This window comes from Eleutherodactylus coqui, chromosome 1, assembly GCF_035609145.1.
Source record: "Eleutherodactylus coqui strain aEleCoq1 chromosome 1, aEleCoq1.hap1, whole genome shotgun sequence".
Classification (NCBI taxonomy): domain Eukaryota; kingdom Metazoa; phylum Chordata; class Amphibia; order Anura; family Eleutherodactylidae; genus Eleutherodactylus; species Eleutherodactylus coqui.
This window is the reverse complement of record NC_089837.1, coordinates 469,009,659-469,036,434: the sequence shown is the minus strand read 5'-3', so window position 1 is coordinate 469,036,434 and position 26,776 is coordinate 469,009,659. Positions and strand designations below refer to the sequence as shown.

Here is a 26,776-nt window from a genome sequence, read left to right as displayed (position 1 = left end):
GGAGAGGTAACGGGGAGCCAAGGGGATATATTTTTTAAACTTACCCGCTCCCCCGTTCCCATGCTGTCAGCCAGTGAAGTTCATGCATGGTCTGACAACCTGACTCTTCATCATAACAGTTTATGGTGCTGTTCTAAGGCGACAGGTTCCCTTTAAATTCTGTAGGCTGCACTTTGATAGATAATGTGGTGCACTTACTTGACACAAGCTGGCCCACAGTTGGGGGCTCTGGACAGCTGACATGGACCTGGGTAGAAGTAGATGTGTTGACTGGAGTTGGATTCGTAACAACCACTGACGGCTGTGTTATAGTAGGGGCAGGCTGGATTTGCTGAACAGGCTAGATTTCAGAATAACAAAAAGATGTTCCCAATTACTGGACTCACGAACGGTTATGACAGATATTCATCAATAGCGTTTTAATCTCTTCCACGTCTTAATTAATATTCATTATGTAATGCTCATATGATGCCTATTGAACTTCATTTATCAGCGTTTTGAAGATTACTTACTGTGAATGAATGGGGGCATTCTGAGGCTAAAAACTTTCCTGACTTACAGTACTTTTACACTGGTAGATGACTGTGAATGAATGGTCAGATCATCATCTGCTCTTGTGAAGGTACCACCTTTACATGGAAAGTTGACGACCCAAAAAAGGAGCAAACTCTATATGCCCAGAGCCCGCGGGCATGAAGGAATCCCCTGCCGCTGCTGTCATAGCAGGGACAGGAGATCATGATGTTCTCCCATTGCTTTCAATCCAATGGGATGAAGGAAACCCCCACAGTGACGCAAGGCTGTTTTCACATGAAAACACCTCGCACCCAGGGGTTCCTCCACATGCATTGCGAGGGCGATATTGGGCCGTGAATCATGGCCTGATATTGCTTTTGCCAGTTTGCAGGAGCCCTAAGTCTGGGCAGGAATAGCTCGCCATTCCTCGTGCACGGCTGTGAGAATAGATTGTTGTGAAGATGGGTGTGGGTGGCGGTGTCGTACCCGTCGCTCCAGTTCGTCCCACAAATGCTCGATTGGATGAATAAATATAGTTATTACAAGATGAGCAGCTTTTTATTTTACCCATGACCTTCCCAGCATACCGTTCGGCAAACTCAGTATTTGCGTATTTGCATATTTTGTGCAGTGTCCAAATACTTTTGTCCATATAGTATATGTACCTATGGAGAGTTTAATGAGGAATCCAAATCTGTGCTTAAAGGGGTTGTCCGGCCATAAACATTAGGTCTCATTATTTCTGTTTGCCAATTTCCATGCACTTTGTAATATACATTGTGCATGGAAAATGAAGCAAACAGAAGTTTTGGACTTACCTGAAGGGATGCCCCCCCCCTGTGTTGCTCCTCCATCGTCCCTGGTTACCACAAGAATCTTCTCTTCTTGTCGGGCCAGCTCTTGTCGGCGCGGAAACGAGCCCCTTCTCATCCGCGCATGCGCAGTTCTTCTCTCTGCAGCCGGGACCGATATACGATCTTCTTGTGTGCAGGGGGGGGGGTGGATGGAAGAGCCTCAGAGCAGGAACTGAGCTCCTGCCCCCTCTCTGCCTCCTTTCCGCCCCTCTGCACTATTTTCAATGAGGAGAGGCGGGACGGGGGCGGGGCTAAGGTCCGAGAATTAGCCCCGCCCCCGTCTCGGCTCTCCCCATTGCAAATAGTGCAGAGGGGCAGAGAGGGGGCGGGAGCTCAGTTCCTGCTCAGAGGCTCTTCCATCCTCCCCCCCCCCCCCCCCTGCACACAAGAAGATCGTCCCGGCTGCAGAGAGAACTGCGCATGCGCGGATGAGAAGGGGCTCGTTCCCGCGCTGACAAGAGCTGGCCCGACAAGAAGAGAAGATTCTTGTGGTAACCAGGGACGATGGAGGAGCAACACAGGGGGGGGCATCCCTTCAGGTAAGTCCAAAACTTCTGTTTGCTTCATTTTCCATGCACAATGTATATTACAAAGTGCATGGAAATTGGCAAACAGAAATAATGAGACCTAATGTTTATGGCCGGACAACCCCTTTAACCCTTTCAGGACAGTAATTGATTGGCGTCCGTTTAAAACTATGGGACAAATATGCCCCATGGTCCTCAAAGGGTTAAACGTGATATTTATTGGAATAACGAGCCTTTATTAAAAAATTTTCATTTTCCCTTTGTTACAGACACGGATATGGCTGCGAGATTAACACACAAGGAAAGGACAGAGATGGTGCTGATCTCCGGGGCGTGCACTACCGAGTCATTGCAAACGATTTCAATAGTTGGCACCCTAGCAGACCACTCATCCACTATGGCACAGTTGGCATATTGCTTGCCAAATTTTGCCAAACAGATTCTGTATTAGATCTGCCAAACACGGGCTGTCTTGGTGCCTTTCTGCAAAAGCCCATATTGTATTACCAAGCATCGGTCACAGAAAAGCGGGGTGAGTCAACCACCAACGGGTGGATACTTGAACCCACTCAAGATTCCAATGCTGCACCACCTCGATGACAACGATTCTGATCGCAGTGTTGAATTTGCAGAATGGGCGTCACAGCAGCTGCAACGGCACTGTTCAGTGATGAAGCAAACTTCTACTTGAATGGGGAGGTGAACAAACAAAACTTTCGCTATTGGTCTGACACAAACCTGGACTGACACTGTGTGGTGGCAACCCCAATATATAAATCTTTATGTATTGGGGTTTGGTGGGCCTTACGGGGAAATTTGTCAATTCAAATGCTTTAATTCTGTTTTGATTCAACTATAGAAGTGTACGTACAATTATGCAATACTTATATTAGGCAATGCTTATATGAAATATCTGTTTTTCATAACTCTGCTGACAAAGATGGAATTTAGCACGCAACCAACATATATAAATATCTGTTTGACCAGCTGCATGTGTGATTAAGGGAACTAGAAATTAGACAATTAACCGCATCTGAGACAAACTACCGTTTTCAAGTTACCGCAGAAGTTCCCCCAGCGATTTTACTGGAAACAGACGCGAATAACATGGGCGGTCTAGGCTATTACTAACTCATGATGTAACAGCCAATTATATCGAAGGAACCACACGTGGGCCTAAGACAACCCAGTCATTTCATCCACCACTCGATGGCCAATCACAGATGACCGGAGGATGGAAGAATTGCAAGATGCTTATCCAATAATTAAACAATACGTTGTATCTATGTAATCTTTTGACCTGCCCAGATGTTAAACTCTTAAAAGAGGCTACACGCCCAACATTAAAGTTAGAATTGAGGAAGCTATACATGCTGAACCTTGTGTCAGTGTGAAAACTTCTTATGCGCATTATCAATTCAGAATTAATATGGAAGGGTGTAAACATTCCAAATTGAGTAAGCCGTGGTTCCACAAAGGAATTCCACGTCAACTGGACAGATACCTCCAAGGCACAGAAAGTCAGGTTGAGAAGCGGTGTGTGGCGGAGGAAGAGAGTGGGCCCATACTGCCACCAAGTATCTGTAATTGTTATGTGACGAGGCGTTCCCAACACTTTGCAATGACAATGGCACGTTCCAAGTGTTCTTCCAGCAGGATGGTGCTCCCCTATATTTCGAACATAATGTCTGTTTGTTTTTGGATAAGCAATTTCTGGGAAAGTGGATTGGGCATCATAGCCCAGTGGATTGGCCCCAACGCTCGTCGGATTTCACCCCCTTGGACTTCCATCTGTGGGATGATGTCAAGTCCAGGGTTTATGCAGTGAAAATCCAGAGTATGGCGCACATGCAACAGTGGGTCCTGGACGCCTGAGCAGGCATTTCTGCTGAGATGTTGCTCTCAGTGCATCATGGATGGAAGAAGAGGATAACCTTGAAGATTTGAAACAATGGTCAGCACATTCAGCATATCCTGTAGTGGATTGCCATTGCGTTCCATATCACGAACAAATTGTTAATAACTTTGGCAGGAATAAAGCTACACAACATTTAAGCACAGATTTGGATTCCTTGTCGAATTCTCTATCGGATCCATTTGTCACTTGAACCCAGTTTTATTTGAAAAGATCAACTTGGTTACAAGGTGGCGGTCTTCAAAATGTTTGCCATATTGGACACCGTCCCTCTCAGATTTGCCTATTTTCCCTTAGCCACATGCCACACACAGGATGTGTTCCCAACCACTCTTTTCCATTTAATCAGGTGTTTCCATACCTTTTGTCCACCCTGTACTTTAAAACGACTGTTATAAACTAATCTGAAATGTTCACATAGGTTACAAGTAGACAAGTAGTTTACTTGTATCTTCGTATAGATTACCTGATGTTCTGTCTTTGCTGGTACGTCTTGTGAGGCTTGCTTCCTTACAGCAGCAGCAGCGGCTGGCTGAATGGCACTGCTAGCCAGAGTGGCTATTATCTGTCCTTGGGCATTTATTAGAAGCTGGGGAGTTACAGCTTGCACTAGATTTGGAGCTGATAAGGCAGCTGCTGCAGAACCTGCAGTGATCCCTGGTGAATTCAACAACCATGGAAGAGCGCCAATAACCTGCGAGACAGGTGAAAAAAATAATTTAAGTTATGTGTAATGTCACATCTATGTGCAGAAAAGAGGTAGCAAACACCTACAGTAGTAGACGACAGTAAAATGTAGGACTGCAATTTAAAATGCACTTATGGGCAATGACATGTAAGTAGAGATGAGCGAACGTACTCGGATAAGCACTACTCGTCCGAGTAATGTGCTTTATCCGAGTATCTCTCCGCTCGTCCTGAAAGATTCGGGGCGCTCCGCTGCTGACAGGTGAGTCGCAGCGGGGAGCAGGGCAGAGCGGGCGGGAGAGAAGGAGAGAAAGATCTCCCCTCCGTTCCTCCCCGCTCTCTCCTGCAGCTCCCCGCTCCGCAGCGCGTCCCGAATCTTTCAGGACGAGCAGAGAGGTACTCGGATAAAGCACATTACTCGGACGAGTAGTGCTTATCCGAGTACGTTCGCTCATCTCTACATGTAAGTAATTAGAGGTCGTCTGCCATATCAACTCTAACGTTCTTAAAGGTTTATATGGAAATTCGCACACAACAAATCTGACTAGTCCGGTGACAGCAGTACTTGCCTGGCCCTGAGCATTGGTTATAATCTGGCTAGTGATGCCTTGTACTCCAGGAATAGCATTAGCAATAATAGGAGCAGCCAAAGAGTTCAGCAACTGGGTTTGTCCTCCTAATGATGCTGCGCTGATCTGGAAGAGGGAGAATTCATTAATAAATAAGAAGAAGAAGCAACAAACCATTCTGGCAAAACTTTACAAAAGATCAACATTTCTCTCACCTGGGAAAGAACACATAAAACAAGTGCGTTGTGGATTTCTAGGAATTTCTCAACAAAAACGCATAAAAATGACCTGCCATAATTATTGTATTAGCAATTTTTTGAAAATTAAAGGTGAATTATGAGCGTTTCACATCGGGAAAATCATTTGTAATAATCCTGTAAATATATGTATATTGATATAACATACATTTATATAATAAGACTAATCATTTCTAATTTCTCTAATTATATCTATCTCTGTAATACGGTGCCATACAAAAGGATTCCTATAACTGCATACAATATGTATAGCATATGTTTCTAACACTATGCAGAGCAGAGCTTCCACATTGGAGCTCTCTTCTGCATAGTACCTGTGTCAGACCTCGCCCGACATGGGAGCTATGTAGGGAAATCTCAATGTCGGACGAGGGCAGACACTGGATTAGAAAGGGTAAAGGCTGTGTTCACACGGTGCCTCCACAACTGCACCGTTGCTGAGTTAATATTGTTTTCAAACTGAGTGCAGCTAAAAAACTAAATAATGTTAAAGCCACCCGACACATTAACTCATCCCTAGTATGTGAGAGTGCTGCCTGGTCGACAAGGACACTGATTGAGTACAGGGCCAATTGCCTACTGTGTTGTATCTGCTGTGTTCTTCCTCTGCAGAGTCGGCAACCTGACCCTACCTGCCTCCTCCTTTGCATATTGACGGTCAACACAACCGATCATTGGAGCTTCAAGCTTGCGCTATGGCGGTGGTAGTGAGCAGATTAACAGCGGAGCCGGCAATAATTGTCCTTTGTCGACTAGGCAAAGACAGCGTCCTAATGCTGCTGAGGTGGAGTTGACACTCTATAAGTTATCTCTTTCATATACTGTGATGCAGTGGGATTGAAGAAAGAAAATCGAATTTTGCGATTCTGTGTAAAAACAGAATCACAGGGCTCTTAAGGGGTAAGGTATTCTAATGAATTCGATGAATAAACCAGCCCTACAATCCAGTGTAGTTTCATTGTGGCATAGTTACACTCGATCAAAACAACGACTTCGGTATTTTTTTGATCCGACTAGTTGATAGGTCTGTTTCTGTCCCCAGGAGTCCGGCATAATGACCCATTTGAGCCAGTAGAGCTCCGGAGGTACGACGCATCAATTCAAGTTCAAATGGTAAATATGGTATACAGGGTCAAAAAGACTGATCCAGGGCTATATCTCAATACTGGTGTCCTATATTGAAATACGTTTCGCATAAGCTGTACTACCAGAACTAACATTTCCTTTCTTCGGTCTTAGCAGCAGTCCCATGGCATTTATGCATCTCACATGCTACTCTTCAACTTTGCAATTGGGTTTTACTCTCTTTCTCACAGGGGCCACAGCACACAACTCAAATCCATGTTCCGGGACCCACAGAGGCCCATGTAGCGAATCCATGCCTACCTATTGAAGTACATTACTGTTATTTTAATATACTACACTAATATTGAGATATAGCGCTGGATCAGTCTTTTTTTGACTACCCCCTGTATAAGGATGTGTTTTTGTAAATGGTGAAGGTTTCCCTGACCTAATTGAAAATGTAGATTCACCTTTAGAAAAAGCAACTTAAAAGGGGTATTTTCCCATCAGTCAATCATATCTAAGATAGGAATACCATCTCTGACTGCGTCATACAGGTGGGTATTTCCATCTCAGCCATAATTTAATAAGATGTAAATACCCCTATTTGCCTTTTATATTCACCAATAGTAAATTTACATCGCTGCTGCCTGGCCTCTGTGCAGCAGCGACTTAAATTTATATCGAGGACTCTGTTGGTGATCTTGGCCTCCCCATAGAGGGTAAAACACCCAAAGCAGGTTGTTACTCATAAGCCTGTTCGGGTGCCGTTATCAGGACCTGATTGATTCAAGTTCCCATGATGTCATATCTGCCAGCCAATCACAGTTTGTATACTACAAACCATGTCAGCACTGTTAAGTATGTCTATCCCTCTCTCTTCTGCTCTCCTGTTAGTGTGAGGTCAGAGGAGACATAAGGAGAGTATAGGACGTAAAACACACACATTAACCCCTTCTATTACAATCACTAATATGATTTGGATAGTATAGGGTTAATCTTTAGAAATAAATTACATTTATAACGGTATGTTCACAAGTAGCAGATCCGCACCAAAATCTGCAGCATATTTTGCACTGTGGAATTTGGCAGGAATCCAAAACAAAATTTGCATCAAAATCCGCATCCAATTTCACCCTTTCAAATTTAGGGGTGAAGTCTCGCAAACAAACGGCAAAATCTGCATCAAAATCCACACCAGTACTGTAATCCGGAGTTTCATGTGGATTTTCTACAGAGGAAAATCTGCACCAATTCCGCTATGTGTGAATGTACCCTGACATTAATTACATAAATTAGTTACTTCATCAAATAATTATCAATACCACATGTATATATGTGAAATCATAAAATATATGTCAACATTTTAAGAATACATACACACACACACACACTTCCCCAAAAATTAGACAGGGCCTTATATTAGTTATATTATATATAATTAGCATATGTATAACTATATTTGTCCCAGGGCAGTTAAAAAATGAAGCAGCACCAAATTTTAAAAAATTTCCTCAAAATTAGCAGTTCTTAATAAATATACACAAATCTTAAACGGTTTACTTTTCTACTGTTACCACCTAAATTAAAAGCAATATGTGAAAAAACGTTGCTAGGCTTACTTGGATGTATAAAACCTTTGCAGAGTTATTCTCTGTTAAAGTAACACATGCCAGATTTCCAAAATTTGGGCTGGCCATTAAGGCATAAAGAGGCTTGGTCTTATGGGGGGCGAATGGTGAATATTAAAGTCAATGGCAGTGGGAGACGTTGTCCTGCGGACTAACTGCAGGCTGTGTGGCTGATGTTTACTACAGATGGTCTCCGGCTACAGGGTGTCATTATACAACCTGTGTCTCTTTAAATATTTGGCAGCGCCACACATGTATTTATTGGAATACACAGCTAAAGGGAGGAATTCTGTTATCACCATCACTTTGGGGAATTGCTCATTTCTCTCCATCATTTCCTTTCCAACCAATAAAATGATCAGGCCCAATACCAAGCTGTTACACCTGTTGTGTATTATTCTGCGGCGTGCAATAAACTGATATACTACATGCACTGGCATTCATTTCTAAATCATGTGAACTTTATTTTATTGTCCTCCATCTGTCTCCTGATTTTATCTGCTGAGTTGTGCAATGGTTTTTGTGCGTGTCCAAGAACTCTACAGCAAAAACCGTTGGGGGGGGGGGGGGGGGGGGGTTGTACAGTGAATTGCTGCAGGTCCATACCTAGCACAATAATTCTGAGAATTCCACAAATGCACCCTAAATATGCCATATTTAACCCTTTCCAGTCCACTGTCTGACGTCTTCCAACATTCTGATTGAAGGCTGTACAGCTCCGATGTCGGAAGACATCCGGCAGGGTATTTTTACTGTAGGTTACTGGCCGCTCTGTTGTCGGGGGCTCTCTGGCATGTCACATACCAGAATACTGCCTCTAGCCAGCAGATGGCGCCATTGTAAAATGGCAGAAAGAGAAAGCCCTCTAGGAAACCACAAATCCAAAATTGGATTGCAAAGGGTTAAGCTCTGGGATGTTTGTGGTTACATTTTCATGATTCTTCATTCCCGCATATACTTACAATAGCTGGATTGAAAGTGAAGCTTGCTGGCTGGACAGTAAGATGTGTCTGAGGTTCTGCTTTGGCTACATTACTGGACATCATGGCTGTTTGGGCTTGTAGAGTTGTTGGGACCTGCAGCGCAGCCTGTGGCTGTAGAGCGGTCTGTAGCGCAGCTTGGGCCTGCAGTGCTGGCTGTGCCTGGTAAAGCGTCTGGATGGCTGGAGCTGCTTGAACTGGGGTTTGTATGGCAGTATTCAAGACTGATGCTGCTGTAAAACATTAAATTACGAAAAACAATCTAGTGTTAGCTTAATGCGACTCTGAATAGGGAACCTGCGTCTACGAGCTTAAAAGGATTTTCTCAGACTCGATTTGTAGCACCTATGCATTTAAATAAGCTGTATGTGTGATAAAATAAGAAAAACCTCCTTGTAGGCTCTGTTCACATCTGCATCGTGGTTTTCGTTACAACCAGAAACCACGACAAGGAAGTGACAAACAGATCGGAGTAATAGTTTGACTAAACGGCATGACTTCCCCAGGTCTGGAAAATAGGTGATGTCTGTGAGAGTGGATCACATTTATAAAAAAAACACTATATACGATAATATATTAGGAAATCAAAGTAGAAAACACTGTGAAAACCAATAGGTTTCAAAGTCACCTTACCTTGCAGGTTTGCTAGAGGCAGTTTGAACATTCCACCAGCAGGGGGAGTAGCAGCTAATCCTGGAATAGTGGCTAGCGTTGCAGTGGGGAAGTTCCAAACAGCCAGACCCTGTTGTCCAGCCACTTGACCAGGAATAGTGATGGGGATAAGAACAGGTTGACTAACTGCCCCCGTAGGAGCCATTACCCCTGTGAAAAGTGTTGCCAAGTTTTCCTGAGTCAAGACCTGAAAAACAGATAGCTTTATTCAGAAGTCAGTCAATCTTTCTCTACAGGACTGCACTTTATCAGTGTAGCTTACCAGTATTCCATCTGATAAAAATGTTACCTAGAAATATGAAACTGTCATTTGTTCCCATGTCTCATACTTCCCTCTGAAACTACTACTATGGATTTAAAGCCTTTGTGGTCCCAAAAGTAATCATAACTGAATCATTCTAAAGATGAAATACTACATTAGTAGTCTTACATTCTTTATTGCATTTGCCTTATGTTTGCATACCTGCAAGTGCCGCAGTGACAATTCCGTCACTGTTCATATTATTATACACACACACACACACATATATATATATATATATATATTTATTACACATACAGGCTTCATTTATGTTGTTTTGTACATCCCACACAAATTAAAGGCCTCGTCCGAACTTTTTTTTAAATGGCAGGGCATGCTATAAAACCCTGCTGCAAAGATCCTACTGATTACAATAGGAGCAACAGCGTGGGCCACTGCTGTCAGGAGTGGAACTACAGCCGGGTCCTGGCACGACATTGTGCGTGGCAGAGCTTGGAATTGCAGATGACCCATATTCTTCTTTTTTTGTCTGATTTGAAGGCTGCTTAATTAAAGGGGTCTACATTTATGTAGGTATTTGGTTTGAGATCTGGATTCTTTTCAGGTCTAGTCTAGGGTCTGAATCAAATTTAGGAGTATGAAGTAATTTCAGGACTCTAGTCTGCTTCTTGAATTATAGGGGTCTGCGTTTGCAGTCTGAATGGGTTTGTGCGTCTGTTTTGGGGTCTGAATGATTTTAGAGGTCTGAAGTATTAATTTTGCGGTCTGGTTTGGTTTTCCAACTAACAAATAATAATAATAAAACTTGATGTACAGAAAATAGTTCTACAAAGTTTGTGAAACGTTAACAAGGCGACATCTTTACTGTTGTTGCTCAGCTCGGACCTTCACCTGATCACAGAGCTAGGCAAGCACACTTTACATAAAACTAGTGGAGTATCCCCGATAAAGTTTGTCTATAAACAAGGTAACGTACTGTGCAACAGTTTTAGGCCTCCTGCACACGGGCGTATTTGCATTGCCGAGTCCGCGGCGGGCGTCCGCCTCCAGAATGTGCAGCAAATACTGCCCATAGCATTCAATGTCAATACTCCATTTCATCTTCGCGAGCGGAAATTGATTGCGATTTTCTGTTTGCGGAGACAAAAATAGCATCATGCTGCGATTTTGTGCGGGTTAGAACGGTCAGCTTCCATTGAAGTCAATTGAAGCCACGATGAGCACAGCAGAAGTATCACGGGATACGCGTCAACCCCCAGTGCCGGTGGCTACTGCGCATGCGTGACGGAGTGCTGGCGGGCACAACCGCAGCAGGCGCAGGACAAGTACGCAGGGGTCACCGGGTCAAACTCCGCTGCGGGAATCCCGCACGTGGGGTCCGACCCGCCCGTGTGCAGGAGGCCTTAGGCAGGTGTGGAAAAAAATGCTGCACAGTAAGAATGCTTTAAAAAATAGAAATGTTAATAGTCTATTTTTGTCAGATAACAAAAAGCAAAGTGAATGAGCAAAAGAGAAATTTAAATCTGCTAAATATTTGGTGTGACGCCCTTTACCTTCAAAACAGCATTAAGTCTTCTAGGTACACTTGTACAAAGTCACAGATTTTGTAGGATTGTCAGGTGTATGATTAACCAATTATACCAAACAGGCGATAATGATCATAATTTTCATATGTAAATTGAAATAGTCATTAACAAAAAAACAGAAACAGCTGTGTAGGAGGCTTAAAACTGGGTGAGGATCAGCGAAACTCTGTTACAAAGGTGAGGTTGTGGAAGACAGTTACATGCCATAGATTACACCATCAGAAAACTGAGCACAATAACAAGGTTGTTATACTGCATCAGCAAGGTGTCTGCCAGCCAAAGACTTCAAAGCAGACTGGAGTTTCAAGATGTGCTGTTCAAGCAGTTTTGGAGAAGCACAAAAAACTGACAACGATGGAGATCATAGACAAGTGGTCGTCCAAGGAAACTTAGTGCAGCAAATGAAAGACATCATACCTACTTCCCTTTGAAATCGGAAGATATCCAGCAGTCTCATCAGCTCAGAACTGGTAGAGCCCTGTTGGGACCTAGGTACAGCCATCTACTGCTCAGAGAAGTCTGGCCAAAAGTGGTCTTCATGGAAGAATTGCAGCCAAATAGCCAAAACTTTATTGTAGAGATAAGGCCAAGTGACTCAACTACGTACAAAAACATAGGAACTGGGGTGCAGAAAAATGACAGCAGGTGCTCTGAGTCACAATTTGAAATATGTGGCTGTAACAGAAGACCGTTTGTTTGCCGAATGTCTAAGGAGCGGTACAATAGTAACTGACTGCAGAAAATAGTGGAGCATGGTGGTGAATCCTTGCAAGTTTGGGGCTGTATTCCAGCAAATTGAGTTGGGGATTTGGTCAGGATTAGGGCGCCTGCACACGAGCGGAAATTCCACGGCGGGATTTCCCCCGGAATTTCCGCCCCTGGAAGCTGCCATAGGATTGCGTTAACAAACGCAATCCTATGCAGACGGCTGCGATTTGCCCGCGTGAAATCTTGTGCGGCAAACAAATCGCGGCATGCTCTATTTCTGTGCGGGGCTCGCAGAGCCCTGTACAGAAACGTCCCTCACTGGACGCCAGCCCCGCTCTGCGCATGCCCCGGCTGCCCAGCAGCTGGTACATGAAAGAGTCGGGGCCGCGGGAGAGGTGAGTGCCCGCGCTGCTTTCTGCAGACGCTCGGGTCAGGTCCCGCTGTGAGAATTCTCGCAGCCGGATCCGGCCCGGCCGTCTGCAGGCGGCCTTAATGGCAGATATTATCCATCATGCAATAACATTGAGGAGGTGTCGGATTGGCTCCAAATTTATTCTGTAGCAGGCGAACAACCCCAAACATCCAGCCAATGTCATTAAGAACTATCTTCAGTGTAAAGAAGAACAAGAAGTCCTGGAAGTGAGGATATGCCCCCACAGAGCCCTGATCTCAACATCATACAGTCTGGGATTGCACAAAGAGACAGAAGGATTTGAGCAAGCCTACATCCACAGAAGATCTGTGGTTAGTTCTCTCCCTGAATTTTTTTTCAAAAATTTTTACCTAGCAGACCTGATGCTGTTTGAAGGCAAAGTATGGTCACACTCAGGGGCGTAGCTAAAGGCTCATTGGGCCCGGGTGCAAAAGTTTATCTTGTGGCCCCCCAACTTCTCTTAACCCCTTAACGCGCAGAGGTGTAACTTGAAGCTCCTAAGCCCCAATGCAAAACCTGTAAACGAGCCTCCAACTATAATGCTTTATTCTTAGTACTGGGCTCCCTATGTGGGGAAGAGAGGCCTTATGGGCCCCCTAAGACTCCTGGGCCCGGTTGCAACCGCATCCCCTGCATCTTCTATAGTTACACCAGTGGTCACACCAAATATTGATTTGATTTAGATTTCTCTCTTGTTTATTCACTTTGCATTTTGATAGTTGACAAAAATAAACTAAACTATGACACTTCTATTTTTTTAAAGCATTCTTAGTTTATATTCACACCTACATTTTGCCCCTCAGTCAGGATTCTAGCTCTCTGTTCCGTTTTCTTACGGAAAAACTGAATTATTTTAATTCCGTTTCTCTACTCAGAAAACTTAACAGAGATGGAATTATGGCTCAAAGGCAAAACGCGGGTGTGAATGTAGCCTAACTTTGCAACATTTTTTCCACACCTGCCTAAAACCTTTGCACAGTACTGTATGTATAACTACACGGTTGTTTGTTTTGGGTTCAAGTACCAATATACAAATTCATATATTTCTAAACCTTTAAAAAACTTAAGAGACTGTCACCTACGTTTAGCCCTATAAACTAAGCTTTTGGGCTGAAAGTAGGTGACCCGCTGAGTCCAGGGATGTAAGCGTTATACTTATCCCCCTGTCATTCCGCCAGTGTTCGCGCTGCAAGCCACTGCTCAATGCATTGAGCGGCGCACTAAGTAGTCCGCCTGTTCAAAATTTTGAAGATAGATTGATGCAAATGTTTGTAAACATCCACATATTTTATGTTTATATGCATACTGTCCCCTTATAACCTACCCAGGGGGAAAAGTCAAAGCCTCACCTGGGGGGCCGTCTGTAGAGCAAAAGACGCAAGGGTCGCCTGAGGATGGTTTGAGGCATGAGTGAAAAGCGTTGGCAGAGAAGGAGGGATTAGTCCGGCTGTAGATTTTACTTCACATCCAAAGGGCAGAAACGTAAAGAAAAAATAATAACGTGAAAAGCAATTATCAAAGAATCAAAGTTGTGCATAGAAAAAGAAATAAAAAAATTAAGAAAACTGTTGATCATAAATGGAACATCAGACCTATAAGCTGGTAGAACAATTGGAAAAGGTTTATCAATTTCTAAAAATTTCAGGTGGAACTGAAGTTGCCCCTCAAATCCTTTACCCTCTAGCTAGTCCTTGGGTCTGCTTGTGGCATGGAAGAAACCCTGTATTAACCATGGATTACCAGACAAATACAATAGCTGCTCTGCCATGTCCAAAAATCCAGATTTGACCTAGCAGAGCAGTTTTTTTTCCGGATTGGGATAGATAATGAGTAGAGATGAGCGAGCATACTCGATAAGGCAAACTACTCGGGCGAGTAGTGCCTTATTCGAGTACCTGCCCGCTCGTCTCTAAAGATTCGGCTGCTGGTGGGGGGCGGCGGGGGAGAGCGGGGAGGAACACAGGGGAGATCTCTCTTTCACTCTCCCCCCCCCCTGCTCACCGCCGCAACTCACTGCTCACCCGCACCGGCAGCCGAATCTTTAGAGACGAGCGGGCAGGTACTCAAATAAGGCACTACTCTATCGAGTAGTTTGCCTTATCGAGTATGCTCGCTCATCTCTAATAATGAGAGCTGATGATAGTTTTTCCTCCATGTCACAGGTAGGTACAGATACAGTAAAAGTAGCTCACCAGTGTAAAGACTTCCATTTTTCAGCAGAAGAAAACGTGCTGCAGTCTACGCAATTTTTTCCTTTGTGACACAAGCTATACTAGTTTCCATTCTACTTCTAGTCTTGTAACCTGCTCTTCATTGCTATTTCTCTGTCTTTCCTTTAGCACAGATTGTTGGTTCTATCACAGGAATGCAAGGCCGTTTTCCAAGGCCATTTACTGAGGTCTCATGAGAAACGGCCTGAGAGAAGTCCTGCCTCTAAAGAGACGTCACCCCAACGTGGGGCCCTTGTTGAGATTTTAATGACCAATGCTAATTAATTATAATAAATAATAATTACTACAAGTGAGGCGTCTTATAGGCTCATTTCAAATGTCTTTCTATAAATCTCTGCGGATTAACTAATAAATCAGACGACTTCTTTTCACATTCAATGCTGTGTGTGATTTGTAAGCTTTCTTGTGCTTGAACATTAACCCTTAAAGGGGTTTTCCAGTTAGATACTATTGATGATCTATCATCAGGATAGGTTATCAAAAGTTGATCGTCCCTGGGTCCGTCGATCGCGACCCCGACCGATCAGCTGAGCGGGAGCATGCTGTCAGCACAGCAGTAACGCAGAGGGCAGAGCAGAAGCCTCGGTGCCGACCTCTGTGTAGTGGCCGATGCTTGTAACTGCAGGCACGGCTCTCATTGAAATCAATAAGAGCTGTGCCTGTAGTTCCAAGCGCCGTCCACTACACGGAGGTCGGCGCAGAGGCTTCCGCTACGACCTCTGTGTATTTGGAGTGGAAGTCTCTGCGCTGACCTCCCATGTAGTGGCTGGCACTTGTAACTGCAAGCACGGCTCACATTGATTTCATTAAGAACCGCGCCGGACACTACACTGAGGTCACCGCAGAGGCTTCCACTCTGACCTCTGTGTATTTGTGACACTGACAGCATGCACCCGCTCAGCCGATCGGTCAGGGTCCTGAGCGACGGACCCCAGCTGATCAACTATTGATGACCTTTCCTGATAATAGGTCATCAATAGTACTTAACGGGAAAACCCCTTTAATTTGGCCACCTGAGAACATACCAACTACAGAATATTTGCGCTAACTCCGTTAACGCTCGTGTGGTACCAGTTTACAAGTGCAGAACCGCAATAAACAAGACTGGGGTCAAATAGTCAGCAAGGTCCCACAAAAGGGTTAAAGAAATGGAAATGAGATGGAACTGAACTGAACATAACTGAAGCTCAGAAAGTTCCACTGAAATCAATGGGAAGTAAAATGGAATTTTTTTTTTCCATTTTGCTGTTCCACCAAAGGAACAGCAGAACGAAAAACAAAAATGCTGATACGAATGAGCCCTAACCTGCGATTTGACTATTAATTCCATATTATGGGATAAATTAGGTTTGGTTATTCTCTCCAATGGGGAGCAGCTTTGTGCTTACTCAGGATCCTCGAAATAATCAGACACATGAATTTTGCCATGCCTTAATTCTGGTGGTGAATTGTGTTGTGGCACTTGGTAACGGGGAACATACAGAGCAAGCGATTACTCCACTATAATGCAGGCAACAATCCAGGGTATAATAGGGTCAGAACCTGGATATGGTTAATAAGGCTTGGTTTGCAACTACAGTATAATCTAGTTTCATCAAATATGAGTATGGAATTATTGCTGATATTAGGGTTTTATATTTTATTTGTAATGAATGAAAAGTTTTAAAAGGGATTTCTTTGTGAAGTGATAGTTTCTATTTTACCTTACCTCTGATATTGCAGTGATTGCAGTTTCTTGTGTCAAAATTTATGGCTAACTTATGACTACCTTACATTGATAAATACCCCCCACCCACCCCCAACATATTTATATAACTGTTATATAGTACTGTAAAGGTGATGATAGATGGCCCACTTTTACTATATTTCCCTGGTTCCATACCTGCAGACTCTGCACTTGAATTCTCAGCTTGGCACAGCACTGTCTCCCTTATCAAGTTATTAGTAGCTGAAGGCTCAGTTACTGGAGGTTCCAAGGCCTTTGCAGAATCTTCAGGTTGAGTTGGTGCATCTACACCTACTTCCAACACCCGAATAGTCTCATGACCAGACATCACAATCACCTACAAAGGAAGAAGATATATGTGAACAAATTCTCCAAAACACATAATGCCATTTTTTCCCATTTCACTCCACTTAGATTTTAAAAACAAAATTCAGTACATTAGATGGCACCATTAAAAAAAATACAACCCCTCTCATGTTGATGGAAATATTTAAAAGTTATGATTTTTGTGAAAGCTGGGAGGAAAAGAAAAAAAAAACACCAGCCAATATCTACATATTTACAAATAAGACGGGTCATTTGCGTTTATGAGATGTGGGTGATATTTTGATCAGGATCGGATGGAGATTACAGAAATGGGATAAATGGGGAATATACAGATTAGGAGGTGTGATATCCTTAAGTAAAGAGAGATGTTTTTAGGGCACAAGAAGGATTGTGGGCATTAGACATTAACTCCATTGTCTGGGGTAGCACATTCCAGAGAACTGGTACATCTCATGAAAAGTCGTGGAGACAGGAGTGTGAATTGGAGCATATGCTTTTTTTTCCATTTCACCTCCCTTAATTTTTTTAACGTTTTTCAGTAGATTATATGGTACATTAAATAATACCACTGAAAAATATAACTTTTACCTAAAGTAATAACCAAGTGCTCATACAGCCTTGTTGATGAAAAAATTTAAAAAGTTATGATTTTCTTTTTTTTAAGCAAGAAGGAAATAATCAAAATGAAAAAGACAAAAATGGCTATTTCCATGGAGTTAAACCAGTTACGAACGGCTGCATGTTTGCACTACTAATTTGTACCTTTTCTGAAACGTTGCTTTCAAGTCTAAAAGTACATTTACAGCTTGATTACATTTACTTTTCTGACCTGATTCCTGCTTTTGAACAGATAAGACAACACTTTAGATGCATGTTAAATATAGGTTTCAAATGTGACTTTTTAAACTCTGCGAGTTCTGTCTAAAGGCTCATTTAGACACAACGATTATCGCTCAAAATTCACTCAAAAGCCATATTTTGAGCAATAATCGTTGTGTCTAAATGTGCCCATCTTTCAGTTTCCTGCCGAACAACGGTTTTCAGTTCTGCTTAAAAAACCATCGTTCAGCAGGACAGCTGATAAGCAGGACCGCATGCCTTGTTCTCCCGGGAGGGGGAGGGGGGGGGAAGCTAATTAAAGCTGATTGCTTTGTCTCAGCTGTCAGCCCTCGATGGTGCTGAATTCTCCACGGGGAGCTAGAGATTACTTTGTTTTCTTTTAGCAGCCCATGGCTGAACAATGGAGCTAGTTACAGAGCTCGGACCTCCTGCTGAGTTCTGCAACAGCTCCCAGAGGCTCTTTAGCATGCAAATGAAACGGATAAAGTACTAATAGCAATTAGTGCCTATTAGTAGTTTATGCAAAACGATCACTGATCTTTCAATCTTTTGTGTGTAAATGGGCCTTATTATTCAGTGTAGACCTGATTTAAGTGTGGGACAATGGATTTTGTAAAAACCCACAAATTATATAAATATAAGTATGTAATACATCTACCTATATCTAAGAACTATTATAATAGCACACTCAACACCTGGAGACAGAATGCAGGACTGCATCCCAGTATTGTGAACTGGAGTTACTTATAAATATGATGATGATCATGATTGATGATGATAAAATTATCATTTGCCATTAATAAAATCTTAATACCTGTTCATTGACCGTAAGTGGTGAATCATGTTTTTTGACAGTCCCGGTATCCATACTGTTTAATGGTGTCCTTCACACCTCCTGCATGCTGAGAAACAAAACAATATATCAAATCAATGTAACAGTCTAGAATGGCAATGGGCAACATGGTACGTTCTACTAAACCAAAGAGGATATATGCCATTCTTGCTCCACGTATGAGTCACTTGCACAGTGTACATTCTAGTGTCCAATAGATTGTACTGCATAGGTGAATTTTCGAGCGCTTTCTAAGGATTTTCAACAAAAAGAGAGGTAGGAAACAATAGAAAAACAACATTCTGTAGCGGATACAGAACTGCTAGGAATAAACCGACTGCAGATTGAATTAATATATAAAAAACGACTACCCAGGGGTACAGGGCCTATGATTATTCCCAGTGTCAACTGCAGAGAGGGGGCTGACAAAATAAATAAATGATGCTTCACTCAGTATTCCTTAGGCTATGTTCACATTTGCATTAGTCATTTTTTTAAACTTTTCCATTGTTTTTAAAGGTCAGAAAAGTGTAGCATAATGTACTGTTCTATCCAGTAGGGAACAGATACCTGAAGGACACATTAGTCAATGGGAAATATTAGGATCAGTTAAGACGCCTACAAAAAAAGGAAAAAAATAATCATGATGCCAGTGTGATCCCAGGGTAAAGGGGTTGTACACCTCTACACTACTGATGACATAGCTCAAGGATAGGTCATCAGTAGTTGATCGGCAGGGGTCTGCAGCCAATCAAGCATCCTTTCAGTGGCTGCCAGTGTGTATTAGGCCTCATGTCCACTAGCTAAATGGAATTGCGGATTCCGCAGCGGATTTTGCCCATAGGGAATCATTGGCCATCCGCGGTCCATTAAATTGATTTTTGCACCCGCGGATGGCATTTTAAAAGAATTGCGTTTTTCACGCGCAGGAGAAAAAACACGACATGCTCCATTCTGCCGCGGATTCCGCGCGGATCGGCAACATTGCTATCACATTGATAGCAATGTGTGCAGATATCTGCATACAAAAAAAATACTATTGAAAGCAAATCCGCGGGGAATCCGCCGCGGAAATCCATGGCAGATTCTGCGCAGATTGTATTTTTCTAGTGGACATGAGGCCTTAAGCAGGAAGCAGATTGCTCCCTACACATTGCATCCGCCTCAGTTGGTATTGCAAGCATTGTTCCCATTCAGTTCTATGCAAAACCAACCCCGGCCTTTGCAATGTGTACAGAGTTATTTGCTCCTTGAGAATAGCTGACCTGCGGGAATCCTGAGCAGCAGGCCCCCAGTTGATCAACTAATGATGGCCTTTCCTGAGGTTGGGTCATCAATACTGTAGGACAACACCTTTAATGTTGGAAAATGCTAAGATTAATCTTAAAAACCTCACAGGCACGCAAAATAACAGCAGGTCTGCTGAGGTTTCCCTGACAGGCAGAATAGTTTAGACTGCTCAAAAAATGCCAAAACAAAACAAAAAAACTGCAAAAACCACAAAGGCCTAAATCAATGGGATTAATTACAAAGCATTACACCATATAAGTCTTGGATCATCTAAAGATAGCACTAATGACCCATGCCCATGTGAAGAGACTCTATAAATAATGACCCATACCCGTGTGAAGAGACTCTAAGACGTATTTCACGCAACAATTGCGGTATTTATATGCATTCTACGTGGGAATCTGCAAGATCTGTTAATTGGTTGTGTATTTCCCGATTAACAGGTACGAGGACATGGCAGCTTACCTAGTGATTCTCAGTGCTTGATGTAACGGGTGTATTTTTCTGCTGATACTCAGTTTCCGGAATATCCATTTCACTGCAAAGACCTGAATTTCACTACTGCAACTGAATACAAATAAATAAAAAAGGTAATTAAATATGTATTAGGAAAAAAGATCATATGGTTATAAATATTCCACATTTGTGTCTACATTGCTTATTCCCTAATGTTAAAAGGAACACTCCAGGCAAAACAGATACCTTGAGTTATGCTTACTGTAAAGGCCAATGGTGGTGGTGCTAAACACAAGGAGTCAAAGACCACTTAACCCCTTGAGTGGCACGCCCGGAAATGTTCCGGGACGAGCTCCACTGCCGATAGTGATCTAGCCCGGAAGATTTCCGGGCTATGTATCACTATGGGAGCTGCAGAGCACACTGCCACAAGCTGTGACATTGTGCTCTGCCTGCACTGTCCCACAGAGAACAAAGCAAGGGCTTTGAACAACAGAAGCAGAAGATATTGCCGATCTGCCGGCAATCTCCTGCTTCTAAGTCTCCTGCTTTGTTTATATGTTGCCATAGAGACCATCGGCTTGTCAGAAGCAAGCCAAAGGTCTCTGTGGCAGGGAGAGCTGGTGCTTGGCTGTCAGAGGACAAGCAGGCACCAGCTCTTACAGCAGAGATCAGAGAAAACCTCTGATCTCTGCTGTGTTAACCCTTTACATGCTGCAGTCTATGTGACTGCAGAATGTAAAGGGCTGTCACTGCAGCATGTAAAGAGCTGTTACCATCAGACCCCCCGGAAAGTGATCAGGGGGTCCTGATGGGTCCCTGTGGAAGTCCCCTAAAGGGACAAAAATAAAAAAAAGTTTAAAAAAAAACAAAGTAAAAAAATTATAAAAAAAAAATAAAAATACTTTTCTCCCTTTACTTTGTAAAAAATGCTAAATAAAATCACACATGTGGTATCCCTGCGTCGTAATGACTCAGAAGAAAGTTGGTACATTATTTAACCCCTTAATAACATGGCCCCTTTTTTTCTTTTTTCCCCATTTCTTTTTTTCCTCCCCGAAACATAAAAACTGTATAAACTTGCTATCGTCAGAATGGTGATGACTCAGAGAATAATGATATCACATTATTTATTCTGCATGTTGAACGCCGTAAAAATGAAATCCAAAAAACAAATGGCAGAATTTCTTTTTTTCCCCCAATCTCCCTACAAATGTTTTTACAAAAGTTATGCAATACATTATATATACGCAAAAATGATGCCATCAAAAAGTACAACTTGTCCCGCAAAAAACAAGCCCTCATATGGCCTGGTCAATGGAAAAATGAAAAAGTTATGGCTCTTGTAACGCAACTGCAAAATTAGTTAAATTCAATGATTAGACCATTTAAAAAACCTGCCCTGGTGGGTACGACAGGGTTGTAGGAAACCCGCCACTCAAGGGGTTAAAGGGGTCATCTGGTTATATAGTGACATTTTAAAATCAAGTCCAAACGCGTAAAAACAATAAAAGAAAAGGTACTTACTCAGACTCACTGTCCGCGATCAAGCGTTGTAGCCCCACAATTCTCCCATTATCTGTTGACATCAGAAGTCAGGTGACTGCAGCCTGCTAATAATCAGAAGCTCCAGTCATCATGGCACCCAGGGTGTGAGCGTTGATACCAGGAGTTTGGAATGTGATGCTATGGCCTTTGATTGGCAGGTGGTGGTCACCTAACTTCTGATGTCAACAGACACTGGGAGAATCGTGGGTCTACATTGCTGGATTGCGGGCGCTGATGGGTAAGTATTCTTGTGTATGTAACAAAACAACCCCTTTATGAGAAAGCCCATACATCCTGCAGGCATAACAAAGGTATCAATTTGTACAGTAACATAAATAGACAAGAAAACACAATTACAAGTAGTTCAATGCAGAACAGCATTCGGACATTCAGGTCCACAAGTCCAATATCCGCCCCAGTTTCCATGGTCAGTATTAATAGGTAGCAAACGCTAATGCAATTACCATAAGGCTCTGTTCATATTGGAGTTTGGGATTTCCATTTTCCTACTCCTTGATGGCGGCAGAAAATTGAAATTGCTGCAGAGAAAGGATCCGTCCGAGGATGAAACAGAACAGCACCACACTGCCTGCATTACTATGATGGGATCCATTCAGCTTCAGTCAGGCCTTCCGGAATCTTCCAGGATGAAATGGCGCGGCATGCTGTACTATTTCACTTGGGACTTTGGGATGGATCTGCATCAGAGGCTCCTGAACGGTAGCAAGCCAACCATCTGAAGGAACCCCAGAATTTGATAACTCAATGTGCTTTTCTTGAATACGTACAAGAAAAGGTAATTGAAATTAGCAAGTTTCAGTTTGAAATATATATGTTAGGGCTCACTCAAGTAGGATAGGCGTCAATGTCAAGTCAATAGGCTTTCAATCTGAGGGCAACATAAACCAGGGACAAAAGCCTTGATTATAGCAGTAGGTCACTTATTTCCTCTAGTTGTACTTTTCATAAGCTCACCATTGATCAGCTGCAGCGTTAGCCAAGTGCTGCAGTCCTCTCCACGATGTGTACGCACTCTGGGGTACTTGATATTAATGAGCTGCAGCTCTCCTGTCCATCCACAGATGAGAGACAACTTTCTCCCCATGCACAGAATAGGGAAAAGGCTGTCAATCAGAGATGAGAGGGCAGGGGGGAAAGGGGGAGTTACAGATTGCTCAGCTTGGTCTGCACATGATAAATGGGCAATTTATGAAACCTGCGGCAAGAAATGACACATTGCTATAATCAGGGTGCCCGTCAGTACTTTATGCCGCCCTCAGATATGCCAGCACAAGCTTGATGAGAGGTTCCCTTTAATTATAAATATTAGTCTGCATCCTTTTCTAGCCCCTTTCAAATATGAGAGATTACGGTGAGCCACATAAGGTATTTAAGAGGAACAATCCTATTAAAGGTATGACATAGTGACAAATCCTGTTTCTTAGAGTTGTGTAGTTTTGACATTGGTACCACCTTTAACCCGTTCGTCCTCTGTAATGTACAGGGACGTCACAGAGACTCGGGTTGGGTATAAAGTGGGCTAGGAAGCCAAGCCTGCTGCATTCTCGGTGGGTGCCGGCTGTTTCAAACAGCTGATATCCACTGCCAACAGCCATGATTGAAACTACCTGTTGGCGGCATGTAAGCAGTCGGCCCTCCCCTCCCACCGACTCACCATTGGTGCCCCTCAATGCAGTCATGGGGTGCTGATGATTACAATGATAGCCCTGGCCCTAGTGAAGACCCCAAGGCTGCCATGTATTTAACCGTATTAAGCCTTACCTGTGGCAGGGCTTAATAGGCGATTGTTAAAAAGTACTATATAGTGCAATACTGAAGGACTGCAATAAACTGTAAATGTGATCAAATAAAGTCCCTTTAGGGAACTTAAAGTAAGCAACATTAAAATAAAAATGGAAACTTGAAAAATGACTGTTAGTTAAGCAGAACCTGTCACAAAGACAGGTACATACATTGCAGGCATGTGTGATTTATTATGAAACCTTGTGGCGATTTAGAAAAACATCAAATTTTGAAAATTCGCTGGGAGAGGGCGTCAACATCATGAGGGAGGGGACCAGCTAACCTCTCCCTGCCTGGATCATCTACTGTCTAGATGATCCAGGCAAGGGCCTGGCCTCTCCCCCATAACTCCATATATGCAAATAGGAAGACACCTAGACTCAATAGTCTCTTCCTATTTGCTCGTTAGTCATAGTTGCTTTGTTTCAGCTCACTGATACACGATTAGCGAGCAACTTCTTGCTCAGACTTAACAGGAGTTGTTCAATCTTTAAATGACTGCCTGTTCACTGTGAATGGAGGCGGGAGGCTGTAAGAGATCTCCAATGTGTTCTGCCTCCATTCACCGAACCACCATCGCTCCTGTGTGAAGCACAGGAGTGACAGTTGCCCCTTGTAAAAATACTGTTACAGTATGCTTTCAGTCAAGTTATGACTAGATGCTGAGAAAAGCCCTCCATTGTGCAGAACAACTATCTATCTGAATTTTGACACATTCACTTCCTTCTGGAGCCACGCCCCATTGTCACATAGGAACTTTGCATTAAAGCAAAAAAAAAAAACAAACAAAAAACAGTCACTTCTTAAGCAGCTGTATGTTTAGTAGATCTAGGGCAACTGGGCATGGAACGTGCACATTTTGGATCTTTTTCCTTTTCTCAGACATTTTCTCTCTCCATGCATGCTGAACAGATGAGCTCTTCCTGATGTGCTGTGCATGTCTTACAGCATGTAGTCTCCCACACGGAGGGAGCGCGGCTGCAGCTGCATCCCTCTCCTCCCACTCTTCTGTTCACCACTTTACATTAGACTGTTTTTATAGCCAGATTTCTAAACATTCGCAGAGAGCCGTAGGCAGGGAAGGTGGGGCGACATGCTGCTGGCAACTTTCACAAACTGCTAATTTCTGAGAATCAAATTAAAATAAGTAGATTAACCCTGCCGAAACCTCGCCCACCTGTGGCAACCAATGACCACAGGATCTTGCCAATAATGCCATAAGCCAGGCGTGTGCCTAGCCTTTCTGCTGCCTAAGGGAAACTGTGAAATGCCCCCTCCCCCGCCAAAAAAAAATGAAATAATCATTGTCAAAAAGAAAATGAAGAAGTTCTAGAGATGAGCGAGCACCAAAATGCTCGGGTGCTCGTTACTCGGGATGAAATTACCGCAATGCTCGAGGGTTCGTTTCGAGTAACGAACCCCATTCAAGTCAATGGGCGACTCGAGCATTTTTGTATATCGCCGATGCTCGCTAAGGTTTCCATTTGTGAAAATCGGGGCAATTCAAGAAAGTGATCGGAACGACACAGCAACGGATAGGGCAGGCGAGGGGCTACATGTTGGGCTGCATCTCAAGTTCCCAGGTCCCATTATTAAACCACAATAGCGGCAAGAGTGCCCCCCCCAACAACTTTTACTTCTGAAAAGCCCTCATTAGCAATGCATACCTTAGCTAAGCACCACACTACCTCCAACAAAGCACAATCACTGCCTGCATGACACTCCGCTGCCACTTCTCCTGGGCTACATGCTGCCCAACCCCCCCCCCCCCCCGCACGACGCAGTGTACACAGCGCACACCAAAGTGTCCCTGCCCAGCCTTCAGCTGCACTCATGCCACGCCACCCTCATGTCTATTTATAAGTGCGTCTGCCAGAGGAACCGCAGGCACACACTGCAGAGGGTTGGCACGGCTAGGGGCGGGGCGATAGCCCACAATGCTGTACAGAAGCAATGAGAAATATAATCCTGTGCCACCGACATCAGTAGCTGCACACGTGGGCATAGCAATGGGGAACCTATGTGCCACACACTATTCATTCTATCAAGGTGTCTGCATGCCCCAGTCAGACCGCGGTTTTTTTATAAATAGTCACAGGCAGGTACAACTCCGCAATGGGAATTCCGTGTGCACCCACAGCATGGGTGGCTCCCTTGGAACCCACCGGCTGTACATTAATGTATCCCATTGCAGTGCCCATCACAGCTGAGGTAACGTCCGATTAAATGCAGGTGGGCTTCGACCCACACTGCATGCCCCAGTCAGACTGGGGTTCTTTAGAAGTGGACACATGTAGTTACAACTCCGTGTGGACCGACAGCATGGGTGGGTGCCAGGAAGCCACCGGCGGTACATAAATATATCCCATTGCATTGCCCATCACAGCTGAGGTAATGTCATGTTTAATGCAAGTGGGCTTCGGCCCACACTGCATGCCCCAGTCAGACTGGGGCTCTTTAGAAGTGGACACATGTAGTTACAACTCCGTGTGGACCCACGGCATGGGTGGCTCCCTGGAACCCACCGGCGGTTCATAAATATATCCCATTGCAGTGCCCAACACAGCTGTAATGCAGGTGGGCAAAAAATTTATTGGATTACACTGTAGGCGAGGGGCCCAAAAAATTGGTGTACCAACAGTACTAATGTACCTCAGAAAAATTGCCCATGCCCAACCAAGAGGGCAGGTGAAACCCATTAATCGCTTTGGTTAATGTGGCTTAATTGGTAACTAGGCCTGGAGGCAGCCCAGTTAAAATAAAAATTGGTTCAGGTGCAAGTTTCAACGCTTTAATGAGCATTGAAACGTATAAAAATTGTTTAGAAAAATTATATGACTGAGCCTTGTGGGCCTAAGAAAAATTGCCCGTTCGGCGTGATTATGTGAGGTTTCAGGAGGAGGAGCAGGAGGAGGAGGATGAATAGAATACACAGATTAATGAAGCAAAAATGTCCCCGTTTTTGATGGTGATAGAGAACGATGCTTCCATCCGCGGGTGCAGCCTACGTATTGCTTAGGTATCGCTGCTGTCCGCTGGTGAAGAAGAGAAGTCTGGGGAA

At 43.6% G+C, this 26,776-nt stretch overlaps 1 protein-coding gene across 2 annotated transcripts in view; it reads right to left on the bottom strand.

Annotated features, from left to right (window-relative positions):
* Positions 1 to 26,776, bottom strand: part of POU6F1 (POU class 6 homeobox 1) — a 62,372-nt gene that overhangs the window by 12,212 nt on the left and 23,384 nt on the right. The window contains exons 2-10 of one of the 2 annotated variants that reach the window (XM_066584373.1): positions 20,374 to 20,475; positions 18,601 to 18,688; positions 16,776 to 16,956; positions 14,012 to 14,121; positions 9,635 to 9,860; positions 8,984 to 9,234; positions 5,069 to 5,194; positions 4,279 to 4,506; positions 199 to 340 (exon numbers count right to left, since the gene is read on the bottom strand). In XM_066584373.1, the coding sequence (XP_066440470.1) occupies positions 199 to 340; positions 4,279 to 4,506; positions 5,069 to 5,194; positions 8,984 to 9,234; positions 9,635 to 9,860; positions 14,012 to 14,121; positions 16,776 to 16,956; positions 18,601 to 18,654 (1,318 nt within the window). In that variant the 5' untranslated portion in view covers positions 18,655 to 18,688; positions 20,374 to 20,475. The remainder of the gene's footprint in view (positions 1 to 198; positions 341 to 4,278; positions 4,507 to 5,068; positions 5,195 to 8,983; positions 9,235 to 9,634; positions 9,861 to 14,011; positions 14,122 to 16,775; positions 16,957 to 18,600; positions 18,689 to 20,373; positions 20,476 to 26,776) is intronic. The other variant, XM_066584374.1, reaches the window with a different exon arrangement.